The 18,122-nt window shown below is 43.8% G+C and overlaps 2 protein-coding genes across 3 annotated transcripts in view; one reads left to right on the top strand and one right to left on the bottom strand.

Moving 5' to 3' along the window:
- The window catches only part of LOC144113325 (mdm2-binding protein-like), a 48,161-nt gene extending 38,066 nt beyond the window's left edge, over nucleotides 1–10,095 (bottom strand). Inside the window, exons 1-7 of one of the 2 annotated variants that reach the window (XM_077646327.1) lie at nucleotides 9,588–10,095; nucleotides 9,355–9,527; nucleotides 9,155–9,264; nucleotides 9,024–9,079; nucleotides 8,890–8,947; nucleotides 8,636–8,813; nucleotides 5,495–5,608 (exon numbers count right to left, since the gene is read on the bottom strand). In XM_077646327.1, coding sequence (XP_077502453.1) covers nucleotides 5,495–5,608; nucleotides 8,636–8,813; nucleotides 8,890–8,947; nucleotides 9,024–9,079; nucleotides 9,155–9,264; nucleotides 9,355–9,527; nucleotides 9,588–9,618 — 720 coding nt within the window. In that variant the 5' untranslated portion in view covers nucleotides 9,619–10,095. The remainder of the gene's footprint in view (nucleotides 1–5,494; nucleotides 5,609–8,635; nucleotides 8,814–8,889; nucleotides 8,948–9,023; nucleotides 9,080–9,154; nucleotides 9,265–9,354; nucleotides 9,528–9,587) is intronic. The other variant, XM_077646328.1, reaches the window with a different exon arrangement.
- Nucleotides 10,096–10,335: 240 nt separating this feature from the next.
- On the top strand, nucleotides 10,336–17,916 carry LOC144113326 (uncharacterized protein F13E9.13, mitochondrial). The gene is made up of 6 exons (XM_077646329.1): nucleotides 10,336–10,473; nucleotides 10,586–10,668; nucleotides 13,171–13,357; nucleotides 14,780–14,930; nucleotides 15,014–15,141; nucleotides 15,460–17,916. The coding sequence occupies exons 1-6, from the start codon at nucleotides 10,389–10,391 to the stop codon at nucleotides 15,654–15,656; spliced, it is 831 nt and encodes a 276-aa protein (XP_077502455.1). The 5' UTR covers nucleotides 10,336–10,388; the 3' UTR covers nucleotides 15,657–17,916.
- Nucleotides 17,917–18,122: the final 206 nt, after the last annotated feature.

The following is an 18,122-nucleotide window of genomic DNA, read 5'->3' as shown; positions in this document are numbered from 1 at the left end:
GTGAAGCAGGCCTTCCGTGGGAGCCAAGAGGTGGCTACACTGACGCTTATGGACGCCCCTCATTGGTCTCTATGCTGGTGCTGTGCGTCTGTATCTTTAGCTTGATTGGCTTGATTGCCCTCTGTGCACGTTGCATGTCTACCCCATCGCGCGCTTTTGTCACTCTTGTTGCAGTGCGGACGTTTCGTTGGCTTCGTTCAAACCTCAGGCCCTGGTTGTAATTCAGGATGGCGGACAGGAACACCGTGCCCATTTCCATTGTATTCAGCGGTAGAGATGATAAAAGCGGCCTGGGTGGATGTGACGGCCACTGGCGAGCGGAACTGCTTCCGCAAGGCCGGCTTCGTCGACACACTGATGCCGAGCCTGATGCTTCAGAAGATGACCAGCCCAGCGGCGATTTATGGCAGCGCGTCGTCGACTCCGAAATGGGGGGTCACGACATTGGTTGTAATGATTTTATTTCTGTCGATGACAACGCCGACAGCGCGGAACCGTGCATGGACGAGGGCATCGTTTCTGAAGTGCGGGACGAGAGTGACCCGGAGGAATCAGATGAGGATGAATCTTCGGAGCCAGCATCCGTAAGCGCGCCTGTAGCAATGGCCTACATAGAGAGCCTCAGACGACTTGTCTATGCTAAGGGCCTCAGCGAAGAGCACGCTTCTGCTTTAAATAAACTGGAAAACTCCCTCATCCGATCTGCCCTGCAAAAACAGATGTCCATCACGGACTTTTTCACAAAGAAAAAATTTTGTGTTTTGACAAGCAGCCGTCTTTAAAGCTGTGTTCACTTACTACAAACTTCAGGATATAACGAACGGACGCCGCGTGATGCTCATGTTCGTTATAAGCGGGCTCGACTCTATGACATTCTGTTCTTTTAGACCATCAAGCATTTCTTCCTCAGTGAGGTTGATGAAATCCGATTCAGAAATCACACCCCGAATGGTGTTTAGAGACCAGTGTGCTTTAATTGACAGAGATTTCCCCGATGAACACAGGCCAGAAAGTTTCGTGTATTGGGCTATGTCTCTGAGTTCAAGCAGCAGGTCACCACTAAGCATTTTGGACAGTTTGTAGCCTGGACTCAAGGCTTCGGTTAGGCATTTTGACACTAGGAATGGGGACATGGTTCTCGCAGTTTTTTCTGTTTGTTCGCTACGAAGAACATGGTACTTTGGAAAATTTTTAGTTTTTCAATAAACTGTGCAGTTCTATTGGTCCACCCTCGATCGTTTTGTGTAGGGGGAGCCATAAAATGTGTGTGTTGTTTGGCTGTGGTGCCACCCACCCACCAAGGAGCCCTATGAGGGGATGGGGCAGGAACTTGCTTTAAGTCCTGCCCACGCCAGCTGTACACCTGAACTATAACCCAATATGATCCAGCTCAGGGTGGTTGGCCACACAAGGTTAACCCTAGCCGTCCATGAAAAAGGAAAAACTAAGAAGTGAGTAGGAGAGAGGAGAGTTGTGAGAAAGGGGTAGGAAAGTGAAAGATAGAGGGGAGGGTAGGAAAAGGCAACTGCCGATTTCCCCCGGTCGAGTCAGGCCGGAGGTGCCGTCTACAGGAACCTGGGCCCAAAATGGTGTGTTGCTTCCGCCAAGGAGCCTTAAAGGTCTGAACACCCGGCATCAGCTCAACCACCAGGATCCCCTTTTCCCCCGACATGGCGATGCCACGCACGGCTAAGCACGGGTGCTTGGGTCCTTGGTGACACACTGCTCACCAACATCCCCCCACGGATGCTCAGGAACTCGTGGTGTCACCACTCACCAACGTCTGCACGCAGCAGACGGCCCCCTGCGGGGACCTGAGAAATGCAGCCTCAGTTTCAACATGACATATGCTCAATGATGTGATGCCTTAATATTGCAAAGGACATTCATTTCCCACTGTAAGCTTTTGGTTTAGTTTGGTTTGGTTTAGTTTAACGTCCCAAAGCAACTCCGGCTATGAGGGACGCCGTAATGAAGGTCTCTGGAAATTTCGACCACCTGGGGTTCTTTAACGTGGCCTGACATCCACGGAGGAAGAGCATTTAGGAGGTGAAACTCCCGTCAGCGCGAGCGAGCGCGGGCGACCAGATAAGGCCACAATTGTATGCGCCGACGGGGTCATACGCAGTGGCGGCGCCATGCGGCGCGTCATAGAAGCCGCAGCGAAAAAAAAAAAAAAATGCAGCGCCCGGGCAGGCGGCTCCAGCGCGCTCTCCGGCGGCGCATGCTCAAAGCAGACGACAAGCAGTCGATACGGGTGTTTGCTTCAGTGGGCACGCCGTGACGTTGTATTTGTGCGCCCTTAAGTCAAACAGCAACAGTTCTTGTCGGTGTCTGTTCGAGGGCCCTAATACTCATAGCGCTGCTACACGCAGTGCGGCCTCCTTCGGAATTTGCTAGACAAAGATGGGACGCAGGTGTTTTGTTCGAAATTGCAAAAGCGGTTACAAGTGTTGCAGAGAGAAGGTGAGCAAGGCGAGAAGTTGTAGCCGCTTGTTGGCTTCTCGGCTGACGTGTAGTCATAAACGTTGCGCCGTACGACGCCCGCGTTCTCCTCCAGCAGATGAAACTCAGCGTGGCCACATACTCGACGAACGTGAAGGCATGTTTGCCTTCGACGAATGCCAGCAGTGCTTATACCCATCCAATCAAAGTCATCGCGCGGGTGTCAAACAATAGCCCTGCGTACAACCAGAAGCTACAGATCATCTTATAGCGGTCATGGAAAGAACGTGTTTTATTTTTTACTATGCTCAAATGGTTGAAGCGTAGCATCAGTTGCTCTTCGGGCTACCAGCGGTAAAGAAGCATGCGTGAGTGCCCTCAATAGAAGTCAGGCGTGCGCGGCCAACATGCTCGACCGGTTGCCTTGGGAACCGAAATGGCAGTAATTTCTTTCCAGGCCGCCAGCATGATAGTGACTCCACGGGCTTGTGACCTTTTCTGGTCGCCGCAAACAGCGGAGTTTCCATTCCTAAAGGTTTCTTGCTCCATGCCTGACATAGCACCATACACAGGCCTCTAAATTTCGCCTCCACCAAAATTCGACCACCGTAGCCGCGATCGAACCGCGTCTTTCGGGTCAGCAGCCGAGCTGTAAGCATTTGGCATATTTGAGCTATTTCTTCTGTTCAGTAATTTAGGAGTAAGCTGTAAAAATCAATTTCAAGAAAAGTATTAGCTCGACAGCTTGCTTTCCTCACAAAGTCCCACTGCAAAGTACTACACCAGCACAAGGAACCAGTTAACAAAACTGGCTGAGGCTGTAATTTTCTTGCTTTAGAATAAAAGGAGAACAGGACTTCTTACCTGAATAACAAACAGAACAATAACAACCAGAACAAATAACAAGAAAAGATTTCTTATCCCAAGACCCTGATAATGGCATAGGCTAGCCACACTGCTTGCCCATTCATTTATTTATGTTACCCCTCAGGGCCAGCAGCACTACACAGGGAGAGTGGTAAATATATAAAAACGCAGACAAAAATACAGTTGGTTACATGAATGTTAAATAGCACCTGAATATACAATGTTGGCTAGTGCTACACGGAACCGCTCGTAATTTTCAGTGCCAGCTACTTCTGCAGGGAGGTGGTTCCAGTCACGTGAGGTTCGGAGCAGGAATGACTGCGAGAAGCATTTTGTGCTGCATGACACAGTTCTGACTTCGTGATTATGATCAATGCAGTGGGATACATAAACTGGCTGGGGGATGAGATGATCACGTAGTGTGGGATGATGATATAACGTGTGGAACAGGGTGATATGAAACCCTTTTCTATGTGAGATTAGACTTCATAGTAGTTATACCCACTGTGCAGTTGTAGTTAACAAGGATAAAACGTACAGTTATTTTGCACAATCTCGAGATCATTAAGTTGTCATGAGTAGGGTTCCATACAGGTGTTGCATACTCGAGGTTGGATCGTATTAATGTTTTATAAAGCAATAGTTTCAAATTAGAAGGAACACTAAAAAAAGTTGCGACGTAAGCAGCCTAGCATGCTAGACATGTCAATAACTGGGCCTTGGGCTAACAAAATCTACGTTTCAGACACTTTGCAAAACTTCGAAAAGTCAGCTTCCCTTTACAGCAAAAACCCATTTACCATGGCGGCTCAGCCTGTCCCACAGACAGAAGTTGGAGGCAGCGCTGGAAACCTATTTCACGCCTTGTGCCCCTTTATTGTAAAACTCTAAGAAATATATAATAGTCTAAAATAAATGTGAGAGGAAGCCCGCACCGAACCGGAGGTCAACCAGAGGTGCCCCGCATGCACCTGGCAAGCAGCAGCTTGGCATGGCTGCACATGATTACGCGCCCGCAAATGCAACACGCGCCAGGTGCACTGCACTTGACAAGCAATGGCTTGGCAGAACTGCGCTTAACCCCGCTGTTTTGATTGGAACGCAAGAGAGGAGTGAGCAGGAAGGACCGCGTTTTTTTTTACCCCAAAAGTTTTCAGTGCTGTACCTAATTTTTAGCCCGAAAACAGGCCATGGTGGAAGATTTTTCACTGTGCAGGGAACCCGACTACTGAAGTTTAGCAAAGAACCCATTCCAGCCACACCTGTTACAACAAAGCACCAGCGAGAGTTGTGTAAGAGGCAGGTGCTGGAACTCTGCACGTACCCAAAGACAGACAGTATTAAAATATCTCTCCCAATCACTGGCTGATGCATACCTCTTGCCAAGAACTTGAAGTTTCAGCAGTGTTACAAGCGAAGCAGAGCAGGGACTTAATAATGCATCAAAACTCTAGCCATTATCCTCAGCTGCAACACACAGGTTCACCCATTACTTTATTCATTATTATTTATTCATTATTTATGCAAGCTTAGGAATTGGCGACAGGAATGAGTGGAGTTATAAAGTACATTTCATCTTTACCTGCATCAGCCTGCAATGCTGCACACATGAATGCATGAAGAGACAGCTGAGTAACTAAGTCCAAAGTTGCACTATGGACAGAGTGGAAAGAAGGCTATAGACCAGTTTTGAACCCCCTCCCCAATTCTTCAACATGCAACAAAATCTCAGCACAAAAGTGCTTTTGCATTCTGTGAATTGAAATGAGCAATGTTGCGCTCAGCGGCAGAACACTTAACACTAAGCAACAACAGCAAGTCGAGAAAGATTTAACCCCAGTACGCAAATATTAAGAGATGAAAGAGATCCAGAGGAGCCATACGCACCACAATGAGTATGCAGTCTGTACACCTTTAAAAGGCCTTATCTGTGCACTTTTCTTATTTATGAAGCATCACCTCCGGTACCGTAGCGCACAAATGGAACACTTCGAGGTTGTACTTACTAAAATGTACTATCCCCCACCATACCTTTCACAAAGCTACATCAGATTTCCTTGCCATGTCTAAGCCCATGCTCAGATGGATGCCAACCACACTTCAGCTGGTCAATATCATAAGTAATTATAAGCACTACAGACACAAGTGCCTGCTGTAAGGTACATACAGTGGTCTAGCTCACCTCACTGGCCAATATGTCCACGAAAGCTTCTGCAGTGCTGTGTAAGGCCGTCAACTCAGGAGGAGGAACAGAGCACTGGAGTTCAAAATGGCACAGCGGCAGGCCCTCCCCCCACTACGCAGAAGAAATAACAAATACAAACCAAATATGTACACACATGAACAGGTAAAACCCCTGGAAAGGTTAACGCTATGTTCAACTTCTACCTATCTCAGAAAAAAGAATACAACCAAAAGCATGCATGCTTACTGCTTCCTGTGCATTATTAAAATAATGTTCTTGGACCAAAAGCAGCTTCACAGTCCGATTGTCACCATAGCAGTAGTAACTAAAGTGCTGCTGTAAGTGAGCCTTGTTCCACTACTCCCGAGGTGCTGCCCTGGCAATTTTGCTCAAACAAGCATTCGCACTGCTTACACGGTCCATGTGCCACTCTCACATTACAGTTTGTGAATCCCAACATTTCAGAGAAGTTTTCAGAAACATGCATGCATATTAATTACCTACAAAACAGCAGCCAAGGGAAAGGAAAAGAGGGGCTCGTTATGACATACATGAAGGAAGCCAACAGTCACCGAAACCAAGACGCATAGGAGAATGTTTTTTTTTAATTTATGATGCTGATCAATAAGAGATTAGCATAATTATTTTATCCCTTAAAGATAACTCATTAGAAAGCGGAAGAAAAAACAACATCCCACCAGTGGGATCCCAGCCCAAGACCTCCGAATTATGCATCTAGTGTTCTATCAACTGAGCTACAGCAGTGGCTGTTCCATCTCCTGCTTATGGGGCCATTTATGTTGCATGTAACTTGACCTTGAGAGAGTTCACCAGCGTTCAACAACTCACACATGCCTGCTGCCATGTCATTCTTATCCTGTGCACGAGGTTATAGCAATGTTTTCACTGTCTTGCGATTTTGTAGCCTTATGAATGACTAAGCAGAAGGTACGTGCGTCGTTATGTTTTTCCACAGGCTACATAAGTAACTACGAAAATAGTAGTCATTCATCACACACTTAAAGGTGCTATGGATTTGAGGACCTAATTTAGAAATCAGCCTTTGTGCAGCATTGTTCTCTGTAGTTCATGTACGAACCAGAATATGAACTTTTTGACCAAAAATAAACTATGTGACGAGTGCGCTGATGACAAAAGTCTTGACTAGTGCACATTAAGCAATTGGCTACCCACCGGGTGAACAACACAGACTAGGATAATAACCTATAAGAGATGCTATCATTCAGCTCCACCTGTCCATATTTCATGCAACTAGTTCATGAAACTAGTGCTTGTCCTTTTTCAGTACACTGCACATAACAAAAAGACGAATCAGGATTTCTGCAAGCTAATTTCTTCATGTTTTTTGGAATACTATAAGAAACATTTTTTCGAAGCTGGACTTTCTGCAATTTCAAGCCGTTGCAAAGTTTAGGAATAACTAGCAGACACTAAGCTTTAAATGGCCAGAACAAATTTTATGAAGTGACCATATCTTGCAGATGCTGTGATCAAATGACTAAAACTTTAATGTGCTTGTGGCAACCAAGATGAACCATTTTATTCTCCATTACATAGCACGTCTACAAGACAGCATAAAGGAGGGACAGAATACAGCAGTTATCATGACAGAGTTACAATTCTTGTGGATTAATTCTGCCCACTTACCTAGAGAAAAGCAGGTTATAATTTGGTAAAAAGTGTAAATTCTTCCTTTACCCATTGCAGCAGAACCTTGTTGGTTTTTTTGTTTTTTTTTAATGCAAAAAAAAAAGTGTACTACCCGGAAAAATAGACCATCCAAAACTAAAATTTTGAAACATGTGACTCAAGAATGGTGCACAAAGGCATTCAACGACACTTTCGCTTACAAAAATGATGGCTGGTGCATACTGGCGCAAGGTCTGAAGAGCTTTTTTAGTGCTTGTAGATTTATATTTGCATTTGTGTTGTACTTAGCAAGAAGGAAACTTCGCAATATACCCACCCAAGAGACGGCAAGGGCAAAAATAGCCGGGACCACTTCATTGTCACCGTTGTCGTTTTGTAAGCTTCCTCACGTAAATTGCACTGACATCCTACGGAGAAATTACTCTGGCCGCTGACTGCCGCTGAGCTTCTGCTCTTCGTGTCGCATGGCCCTAGGCTCGGTCCACTTGTATATCAGTGCACCTTCTGTTGGTTGCTAAAAGTATCACACTATCAGAATCTTGCTAGCAAAATTGTAATATCTGGGAATGTATTGAGCAGAAGAAGAACGGCATATCTAGGGAACTTTCATTGCTCAAGATTTTGAGCGTATAAACCGAGAACGTGCTAACAAGGTTCTATTGTATTTCAACACGTTAATGGCAAAACCTTCACTGTTATAACGTAAGAACGTCCAAATGCAACTCTTAGCAAATTCATACTCATGCCTGAAGAACTGTAGCCCTTGCACATCCTAACTTCACCTGCGTGACAATGAGAACTGCTCATGAGACCAGTTTTTCACAAGCAGCAAGCCATTTGTAAAAATAAAGCCTACAGTATATCAAGTATCCATTGACTCCAAAGTGCTAGTCCATCAACACAAATAAATTCTGAGAAAAAATTTTAGGTTAAATTTTTGAGCAGTAGTGCTTCAATGCTGGTTATGTGACAAGCATTTGAAACACACAGCCACAGCACACAGACTTCTATTTGTACCTCCATATGCAGCTCTTGGTGAATTCATACTCATACACATACTGTAATGCAAGTATCTGGCTAGAGTGTGTCAAAAGAAATCCTAGATGCTTAACAAACCTACTATGGCCAGCACACAAAAAAAAGTTAACTAAAGGTGACACATATCATTGTTCCACATTGCCACAGTAGAGGATGCACAAGGCATGAAGCAGCAACTGATTTCAATGTTACAAGTCACTAGCAATGTAAGTATGCACCAGTGAATGAATTGGGACAACTAGTCATGAAATGATCTTTGGTGCAAGAATGTTGCAAGGACAAACTATATATCAAACCTATAATATGATAACGCATGTTGAAATAATTAAATGCAGGCATTTAATTCTTCTATTTAGACTACCTGCTTTGCTCTTTCCTACTCAGGTACTATGCAAGAAGAACAATGCTTCTGGTCACAGCTAGACTCACATTAATAGCCCCCTTCCACATGGGCATCCAATCTGTTCGAAGCTCAACATCACAGATATCCAGGTGGTCAAGCCAAGAGTCTATCTGTGCACTGTTGAAGCCACTCCCAAGAAGGCGAAATGTGGCACAATGCCACACATGTGCTCGCAGCAGGGCACCATAGAGTGAAACATTCGACCTGCAACAATTTTAAAATAGCACTCAGGTTTCACACCGAGATTTCGAAAAGAAGTTACTATGCACACCTCACTCACCTGATTTCCAAGTCACTGAATATTCTCTGATCCACCACAATATCCAAGGCCTGGTGACCTGCAGCGAGAAATGGACAAGCCTGCATTGATTCAGCACAAAATCCTTTAGAAGCTTGTTCGCGTTCAGAACGTACAAGGCAATCTGTCAAGGAGGTCGTTGATACGCTTGGCTGCGCTGTCACCTTCGGCCCTGAAATAAGCAGGAAATATTGTAGAGACAGTATAAAAATCCTCTCGTGTGTAGCAGAAGCTGGAAAATACCTACGGTGACAGCTCAGGTGGAAAGTGGTATATTTCCTGTAATTTTTCAATATCTTCGAGCCAGCTCTGCAAGGCACTTTCGAACAAACCCAGATGACTGGACATCCAGGACACCTTTTAGAAGCCGCAACAAAAGAAATCAGTGCGTACACTCGTCACTTGCCTCCTAAAATCCTTTACTGTAAAATGTACTAAAATATTTACCTCAGTTTCCTCACAGGTACTCAGAAGAAATGGTAAGATTGCAAAATGAATATTTCGATCGGGCATCAGCGGTAGCAAATGGCTTGCTACTGAGTGCACTTTCCATGACGTCGAAGCTGTGAGCACTCTCAAACGGTGTAAATATTCTTCCACGATATCCTTTCCTGCGATATCTATGAAGGTCGTTCGTCACAATATGGCATGATATTCATCGAACGGAAATGAAAACTCACCTCTTATAAGGAACAAGCAGTTCCACTTCATGTTTACGCACGACTAGAACCGGAGGACATGGAAAGCGGCTTTAAGCAGAAGTAGTCGAGGGTTCGACGGCATACCGTCTGGTCATCAGGCTTTAAGCAGAAGTGTCATGCTATGTGAATGCTGTTAAACGGCACGGTAAGACAGGCACTGTATTCGAAATAAACTATTAGGTTGTTCCATATTCTCTGGCTTGATCGAACACCGAAGGACCGAAGGCGCGCGCCACACTGCGCGCCCTGCGCGCGGATATTTCGAATCAATGTGTCCAGACTAACGCGACTCCTTTCCGGATTTAGAGGAAATAGGTATAAAAAACGGAGAAGATAATAATGTTCTGGCCGGTTGGCCGGCAGTGCATCTGGTGTATCGATGGCATCGTCTTGAGCGAGGCTGATGAAGTTTCGAGCAAGTGCTGATGCGCAGTGGCGCAGTTGCGCTGCTCTCGCGCTTCCCTTCCGCTGTGTATGCCTCTCGTCTGCGTAACCTCGCGACCTCGGCCCTCGGCAACCTCGGATTGCCTTGGCGACAAGAGCAATAAGAAAGCGTTGCTTATGACAGATTTGTACCAACGCAAAACAGTACTTGTTACACGCTGCCGTATCATGCTGGCATGCTGCCGGCTTTTGACATCAACATGATCGCGCGACGAGATAAGGCCGATAAGGCTGACCAGAATTGCCAGAGCTCGGATATGCCGATATGCCAGAGCCTTTAGGGCATCGGCCTCGCAGCTCTGAAGTGTGCTGGCAGAGGTTGCGCCTGAACAGAAAATGGTTTCGTTACTCAAGTTCCGCGAGATGTTCCAATCCGTAACTTGTGCTGTTATAGGAATGGTGCATGTAAAAGCTCTACCAGGTTCGTGATGAACAGTCGGCACGTGCACGCTTGCATTTTAGCACGCATGAGACGTTGCGTGTGGTGTGTACGTATTGTAGTACATGTAACGGTTTTATGCTTTCCTTTGCAGGTGCACCTTTTAACGAAATGAAATGCAGTCAAATTGTGGATGCAGCTTGTAGAGAAGCAGAGGTGTACAAGAAATGTGGCGTTGTATGTAGCCCCTTACCTTAACCTTGCCTTAAAATCTGAACCAGTCTAACTAAGTTTATGGAACAATTCTCAGCTGGTTCCATAAACTGCATGGTTGGACCAGTTCCAACCGGAACTAGTTGGTTCCTAATTGGTTCCGTCTGGGAATTCGACCGGCCCCGGTTGAAACCAACTGGGAACTGTACCACAAACCACTTAGACTGGTTAAGGTTTGTACTTGGAAATATGCTACTCATAACAGCATCTGACTCTGTAGTTTTTTTGCCTCTCATGTTAACCAGTAACACGATTCGTTGAAAAACAATAATGCTGCATCTGCGTGTGCAACATTATTGAACCCATAGAAGCTTATATTGATTAAGGCACACTGAATTGCATGCTGGAATTTCCAATATTTTCCCATTTGTCTACAAGACCACAGGTTGGATCTACAGCATTGTCACTCAGGGAATGGGAGGAACCTGCAATTGTAATAGATATACAGTTATGCCTGGCATTAAATATGGACACTTTAGTTCCCGAGCAAAATTGTCCATGGAGCAAGTCATCTGTAATAACGAATCGCAAAGAAAAAATATTGAGAAAAAAAAAGCTACGATTAGGGTCTGCTTCTGTGTGTAGTGGCGGTCAGTGAAGTTGAAAGAAACGCAATGTTGAGTGCTCGAAGTCCATTATCCTGGTCACGGTCATTATGCTTGAAACAATGCATTGCAGGTTCACATGCCTAGTAAATCATGATGATACACATGATGGATGCTCATGGCTACATGACCTAACTCCTACTACGGCTGTTCACATCCCATGATTCAGTCAGCTGACAGCTGCTGAATTAGCCTTTCTACATAGCATAAACTCCAGAGAGAGTTTTCTTCACAGCCATTCATGTAATACAGGAGATGGTAAGGGGTGTTGACTTGGCAATTTTGCATTACAAAGCATAAAACCATAAAAGGGCCATCAGTCAGTCATTTTCACTGTGTGCTGCACTAAAATAGCAGAAAATGAAGCATACAAGGGCACCAATGGGCTCTGTGCATTTTCCCCCATTCATTGTCTACGCAGAGATTCCATATTATTGAGGCATTTGGTCCCCAGAAAAAGTGTCCATAATTGAAGTCATTCATAGCTGAAGAGGTTTAGAATTCGACGAGCTAAAACGGTTGAATGTGTGAAACTTGCAGGTAAGGAATGCGAAGTCGTTTTGTGACTTATAATAAACTGCACATCTCCAACCAAAAATTTTAATTTCAACCCAACGTGTCGAAGCCGACTCGGCTCCTTCATCTGCGGTGACTGAGGGCAGTAGCTAGCGTCTTATAAGATGGAGGGGGGTCAAAGGAACGACAGCTGTGATGCGAAAGGTGTGGGGGAGGGGGAGGAAGGGGGGTGTTAAGGCTGTTAGCCACATTGTCGCACTGCGGGGAGGCGGTCAATGGCGACTTTTTTTTTCGTTGAATTGAGGAGTATATTCCCAGGGACTCATTGAATTCAATACTGGGGGGATAAATTCAATACTGGGGGGATAAAAACAAGACACCATTCTTTTTCGTAAATTGTATGGAAGTCAGGTTTTTCTTGAAAATGGGTTAGTTTTATTGCGCCATTTTTGCAGTAACGAGAATTTACAAAGACCATTACCACAATGAGGTCAGCAATTTTGTGGTGGGGAAAAATATTTCATTCCACAAAGCTTCATTGCAGCAAGAAAATGTTCAGACTTGCATGTTGCTTTATTTTTTCTAAAAACGATACTGCTTTACGAGATATGTTATTTCTAGACTTTCCAGTCCTTTGTGTGCATCCTAGCTGCAGAAAACAGCATTTGATCCAAGTAACTACCAGTTTGCACATACAATGGCTCTCAAGCAGCATTGGCTAGCGAGAGAAGAGATGTGAATTTTATTGGGGCCTCTTGAAATGAAGCCTTGCCTTAAGCAACAAAGGTTTAAGGATGAAAGCAGGGTAACATGGATCAGATCACTAGCAATCAACTGTGAAAGCCTTTCTGAAATGGCTCTTCGGAATGTGCTGGTCTCCTACAAGAAACTCTGTTCAGGTGTAAAATGTATTTAAGGAAAGCAATTTTGGGTAAAATTTGGGCTTACCGCAATATTTTTAAAACAGCCTTGGGAAGCAAAAATCGTGACAAATTGGGTTTTACCCAGCATTAAAGTGCTGTTTTACAACACATCAAATAGATGTTCATAGTGTTACTGCATAGTATAGTTCATAGTATTACTGCATAAATGTTCATAGTATTACTGCATTTTGAGCTGCCCATCATGGTGACTAATGACATTCAGGAGCAGTAGATGCAAAAGGTCTTTTTTGCGCGCAAGAGTATAAACACTATTCAGTTTTCAATACTTGTGCCTCTACTTTCGATCTTTTACCCATTCTGCTGGCATGGTTTCTTTTTTGTAACTTCGCTGTTCATAAAAACAAGGATTTTGCAGAAGAAAAAACACCTTGTTAAAAGATGCTCGTACATTCTTCCACTAGGACGGCGTTCTTGTCGAAAATATGTTTGACCTCCCCTATGTCAAACCTTGTCAAGCTGGCCCAGAAACAACTGCGTTTATGACACGCATTTGCACAGAAGTGAAAGGGCTCCTTCCATCAGTTCCCTGTGGTGTCCAGATCCTTGCTGGAAACAACAAAAGTGCACTAGCTGTTGCAGCAGCTGCAGGTAATTGCTTAGTTTTGTCGAGTCTTTATTTTAAGAAAAGCTTTAAAAAGTTTTGCCATTGGGAGTATCATTTGTTGTTTTCACTGCAACTGAAACAGTGTACCTTAATGTTCCTCTTTTACTCAGTCATATGTCATGTGGATGGAGCGGTAAAGCTTGAAGTTATGGAATAGGCATATGTACTTTGTAACTGGCCTTATTTTTCCAAATGTACAGCCTTTGTCGAAAAAATAAACCCAAGGGGCTTCCTTTCAAGCCATGCACCTGGGCTCTCCAGAACCGCTGGAAGTCCCAAGTCGGAGCGAGAGGACTAAAGCACCAGTGTCGCTCCACAGGAGTGTATAATCCCGAAGAGTTTCTCTCTGCCACATTGTTTCAGCAGTGAAGGTTAATACTTCGTACCACTTTTTTTTCTCACATAATTACCACGTGCATAACAAGATATTAATGTTACCAAGGAACAGTAATATTTTAATTAACCTTTTTCTTTTCTTTGCAACTGTATATTGCAAAAGTGCAGAGTTAAGCTCTCCTTCAGAGAGATTTGAAATGTATACTTTTGAACCTGTATACTTTTTACAAGGGTTGTACAAAAATATGAGTATGCACACTGTCAGGGTAATGCTTACACTAGGAGCAAAACAAAAGTGTGCCTTTCCTTTACTTGTAAATTTTGAAAGCTGCATTGTTAGGAGACTGTGCAGCATGTCATCTGCCAAAAATATTGCTTGCATAAGCAGTCAAAGAAACTGTAGCAACTTCTTGCTTAGCATAGAGAGAAAATTTAGGACTAATTGGTTCATGTAAATTATAGCAAGCTTGTCTATGCGACACCTTTGGCATGTCATTATTGTTTAACGGCAGTTCATTTCCATAGGCACGATTTCATAATGCATGGTGGCAAGAAATATAGATGCACTATGCAAGCTTGTAGATGGATACCTACCAGTCTTACTTGCATCACAAGGAAATGCCAGTGCACACACCTGTCTTCCATTACAATTATCAGCAATTCTTTTTCTTTCCCCAGGGTGAGAACAAAGTTCCAGCAGCATTGCGACTTAGTCAAGTTGACCAAAGGAAATAGCATGTAGCGCTCGACAATTGAGTGACAGACTAGGGACAGCAAACAGGATAACAATTAAGAGACAAGGACACGCAAAAGTGGTTTGACTTTTTCTTTTTCTCAAGAGCAAAATGTTTCACAAATAAGTTCAATGCGTTTTTCAGATTACACAGCAAGAAGCAACTTTGTAACAGATTCCTTGCTTTCGCAGAGTAAGAAATGCTAATGACAATGTTTTTGTGGAAGGAAATAGCACTTTCATAGTTTTCCATCTAAAGGTTTTGTTTTGTTTTGTTTTTTTGTAGCAGAGCTTGTGAACACATTGTACATGAGGCTCACAAAGCAATGGTGTGCAGGTCTCCAGTTTGTGCGTGCTGAAGGTTTTGTGTTTGGACATGTGGCAGACGAAGGTTTTATGGAATCCTGCGCGGGTGAACTACTGCGTTACAGACGCATCATCAATGCAGAGGACATCCTTGTGTTTACAGACATAAAGAAGAAACACAGGTCAGTAAATTTTTATCACATCTCTGCTTTGCACTAGCCAGCAATACATAACCACTGCCAATGCATCATCCTGTCCTGGCCAGTTCACATGCCATCACAAGTGACATCAGCATCCTTGAAACAATGAAGGCAGCCGAATTTTTTCAGTCAGATGGTGTCGTACTGACAGGAGGTGCTACGGGCCAGCCTCCCAGTGCCAGCGAACTGCAAGGTGCGCTGCAAGTTTTGAAATGTTTCTATATCCTTGCAGTGCATATGTGTAGATTCTTTATAAAGGTTCTTTGCATGCAGCAGTGTCTTGCACAGCTCTTCAGTGGTTCTGGTGATTACTGACCACAATGTCAGGAAGCAGAAAGATGCCAGTTTCTGGCACTCAAGCACTCGTTAGGATGGCTAACATGTTCACTGCATCATGCATTTGGTACTCTGATGTCAATAGGCAAAGCCTTGGTTGATTAGCTTTTGCAAAAAAGATAGCCCTTTGGAAGAGGGCACTGTCCAAATGACTGCATGTGTTATTGGTTTGCAGAGTTAAAAGCAGAAGCAACAGTGCCCGTACTTCTCGGATCAGGAATTGCATTGAGCAACATTGAAGACTTTTTTACAGCGGATGCAGTGATTGTGGGTTCATCCTTTAAGCATGGGAACATGTGGAGTGGCATGCTAAGCGACTCTCAGGTGCGTGCATTTATGGAAAAGGTCCACCTGCTACGCCAAAATGTGTAGGTCTCTGAGCAGACATTTTGCACAGCTCCAGTGCAACATGCATGGGGAAAGCTTTGTACTAGGATGCGGCATAAATAAAAGTTTAACCTCCATTTCCTCCCCATATTTCTTGAAGTGCACCAAAAACACTAATAGCCTAGCGCAACATTTACCATCACTTTATAAATAACAGTCGTGCAGTATTTGTGTTTAACACCTGTTTCATCACATGGTACCTTGTTGTCGATGTAAAGTGCAGAAACTATAAAAAAATTCTTCTGTTAGGTACACCCTGGTGATACAGTCCCGCAAAAAAGATGCATAGTGAGTACACTTTGTCGGTGCATCAAGTAGCAGAGTATAATCAATCTGTACACACAGGTGATTTGGTTGGACACTTGCTGCATCTACCTATACACAAATAGTGGACAGCACGTCACAGAATTTGGCAACAGAACTTTCAAGTACACATCTGTTTTCAGAACCCTCAGTCCAAGAGCACAAGTGCAGCAATTTCAAAAACCATGAGGAAGGACAAAAGGGATGCAACAACATTGTATGAGTAAATCAGAATATCTAAAATTGCTGCCATTGTCGGTGCACTTTCTAAGCACCCTTTGTATTCACTGCGGTATGCCTGTCATTTCTAGACAGTCACCCACAACACAAAGTCAAGCTGTTAGAAAAGCTACACAGAGGTTGAGCTTATCGTCATTGCAGTCAAAACTTGCTCAGTAAAAAAATCTTTCCATGTGCGTAGCCAAAGTGCTGCACTGAAAGAAATTATAGGTTACATTTAGACTTAAATACATGTAAAAAGAGTAGGGGACAACCTGCATGTCTGAAAGCCATTTGAGAAGCATATTTTAAATGAACAGGTTATGCATGCAGCTCAAAGATAAAAACATTAGTTAAAGTACAGAGTGTATGTTGTTAGTTGTTTGGCTACACAAAGTCCCACTCTTCGAATAAGACAACTCTGTAAGCACCCGTGAAGCTGTGACATGCATTATCCCCAACAAAACAGGGAGATCAGTGCACCTCAAACGTACAGCTGGTCCAGCGCATTTTTTGAGCACAACCCTTTTTCCTTTGCAACAGCCATCTGAAAATCATTGCAAAAAAGAAAGGACTTGGTTGGCCTGGTAATGGAAGCACTGTTTTCAAACGTGATAAAAACAAAAACTAGGAGAAACCTGCACGAGGTGCCTCAACTCGCAGATTTTTAAAAGAGGCAAAATTGTGAAAGAATGCTAGCATTGCAGTATGCGTGCTTGAAGCAAGACATTCTCCATAAACATTCTAGTATTGCATAAATGAAGCACTATTCTGGCAAACACATTTATGCCTGGACAGCTTATTCCTCTTTTCTTGCCTTTATTGTTCACAGATTTGTTGCACCAACTGTAGGCCACAGACTAGACTTCTGGTTCCTTCCTGCTGTGTTCGTTTATACATATATACAGCCAAGGGTTGTTTAGCTCATGCATGCAGTCATACAGTTCACAGCTGAAAGGCATTGATTCGGTGTGCTGTCATGACCAAGAAAAACAGCTGGTGGGACTGAGTTAGGGTGCAATGCTGCACAGCATTACAGCAACTACCAGTTCACCGGAAAATATGGAATTGCTAGGCCCTGCCCAATAAACCTAGTATTATGTGCACCCATACCATACAACTGGCAGAATTCTGCAGGTGCTGCCAGAAGGGCTAGGTACCTGCAGTGAACTGACACTGTGCCAGCTTTTTGTAGCCGTAACACTGAATACTGCCCCATACTGCATAGTGCTTCAAGGCTGCACTAGGCAAGGCATCATTAGAGCAGTAATTACACAAGTGCCTCGGTTGTTCCTAGCTATTGCAGTCTTAATAAAGCTCAAAAGTTCACGAGCCACTTGGAAGATTTGGTTGAGATCTTAGGGACACTGGGTAGCTTGGCTTGGACAGCAGGCAAGATGAACTGACTCCAGTTTCTTGGGCTTACAAGACTGTTATGTGCCTGATAATAAAAATTCTGTACCCATTCTTAAGGAGCCATTTTTTTGTTTCTATTGAAAACAAATTTTTCTACCTCAATAATACATTCAGACCTCAAGAAAGAATTATTTTGCGGTGCAGAATACCAGCAGTTATTTTTTACCGTGGTGTGCAAAATTTCATACAAAGTGTCAAATGATACGAATAGCAGCATACAAATATCAAGACTCGACTGGTAAACGCCAGAATATTGTGAAATCAAGTATGTTTTTGATTTTGCATATTATGCTCGAAATGGGGGGGGGGGGGGGGGGTAAAAAACTGATGTTACCGGTGCGAAAATCTGTCTGCATAAAAATGGCGGACAGCGTGCTTCCCAGTTGACTGTTTTGTGAAATACCGTTTACCATGTTCACTGTACAGTATAAAAAGCCACCTTATTTGCGACACAAAGGACGCTATATTAACCTGAAACAAAGGAATCCCTGCTAGGCGCAATACACTGTCAGA

The sequence above is a fragment of the Amblyomma americanum genome, chromosome 1 (assembly GCF_052857255.1).
Source record: "Amblyomma americanum isolate KBUSLIRL-KWMA chromosome 1, ASM5285725v1, whole genome shotgun sequence".
NCBI lineage: Eukaryota > Metazoa > Arthropoda > Arachnida > Ixodida > Ixodidae > Amblyomma > Amblyomma americanum.
The sequence above is the reverse complement of the archived record's forward strand: the minus strand, read 5'-3'. Positions and strand labels throughout refer to the sequence as shown.

Excerpts from the sequence above, each read along its gene's own strand:
- LOC144113326 (XM_077646329.1), top strand. The coding sequence starts at position 10,389 with ATGGTTTCGTTACTCAAGTTCCGCGAGATGTTCCAATCCGTAACTTGT. Across the intron at positions 10,474-10,585 it reads GCATGTAAAAGCTCTACCAG|GTGCACCTTTTAACGAAATG; the intron begins GTTCGTGATGAA and ends TTTCCTTTGCAG. Across the intron at positions 13,358-14,779 it reads AGCTGTTGCAGCAGCTGCAG|GTCTCCAGTTTGTGCGTGCT; the intron begins GTAATTGCTTAG and ends AATGGTGTGCAG.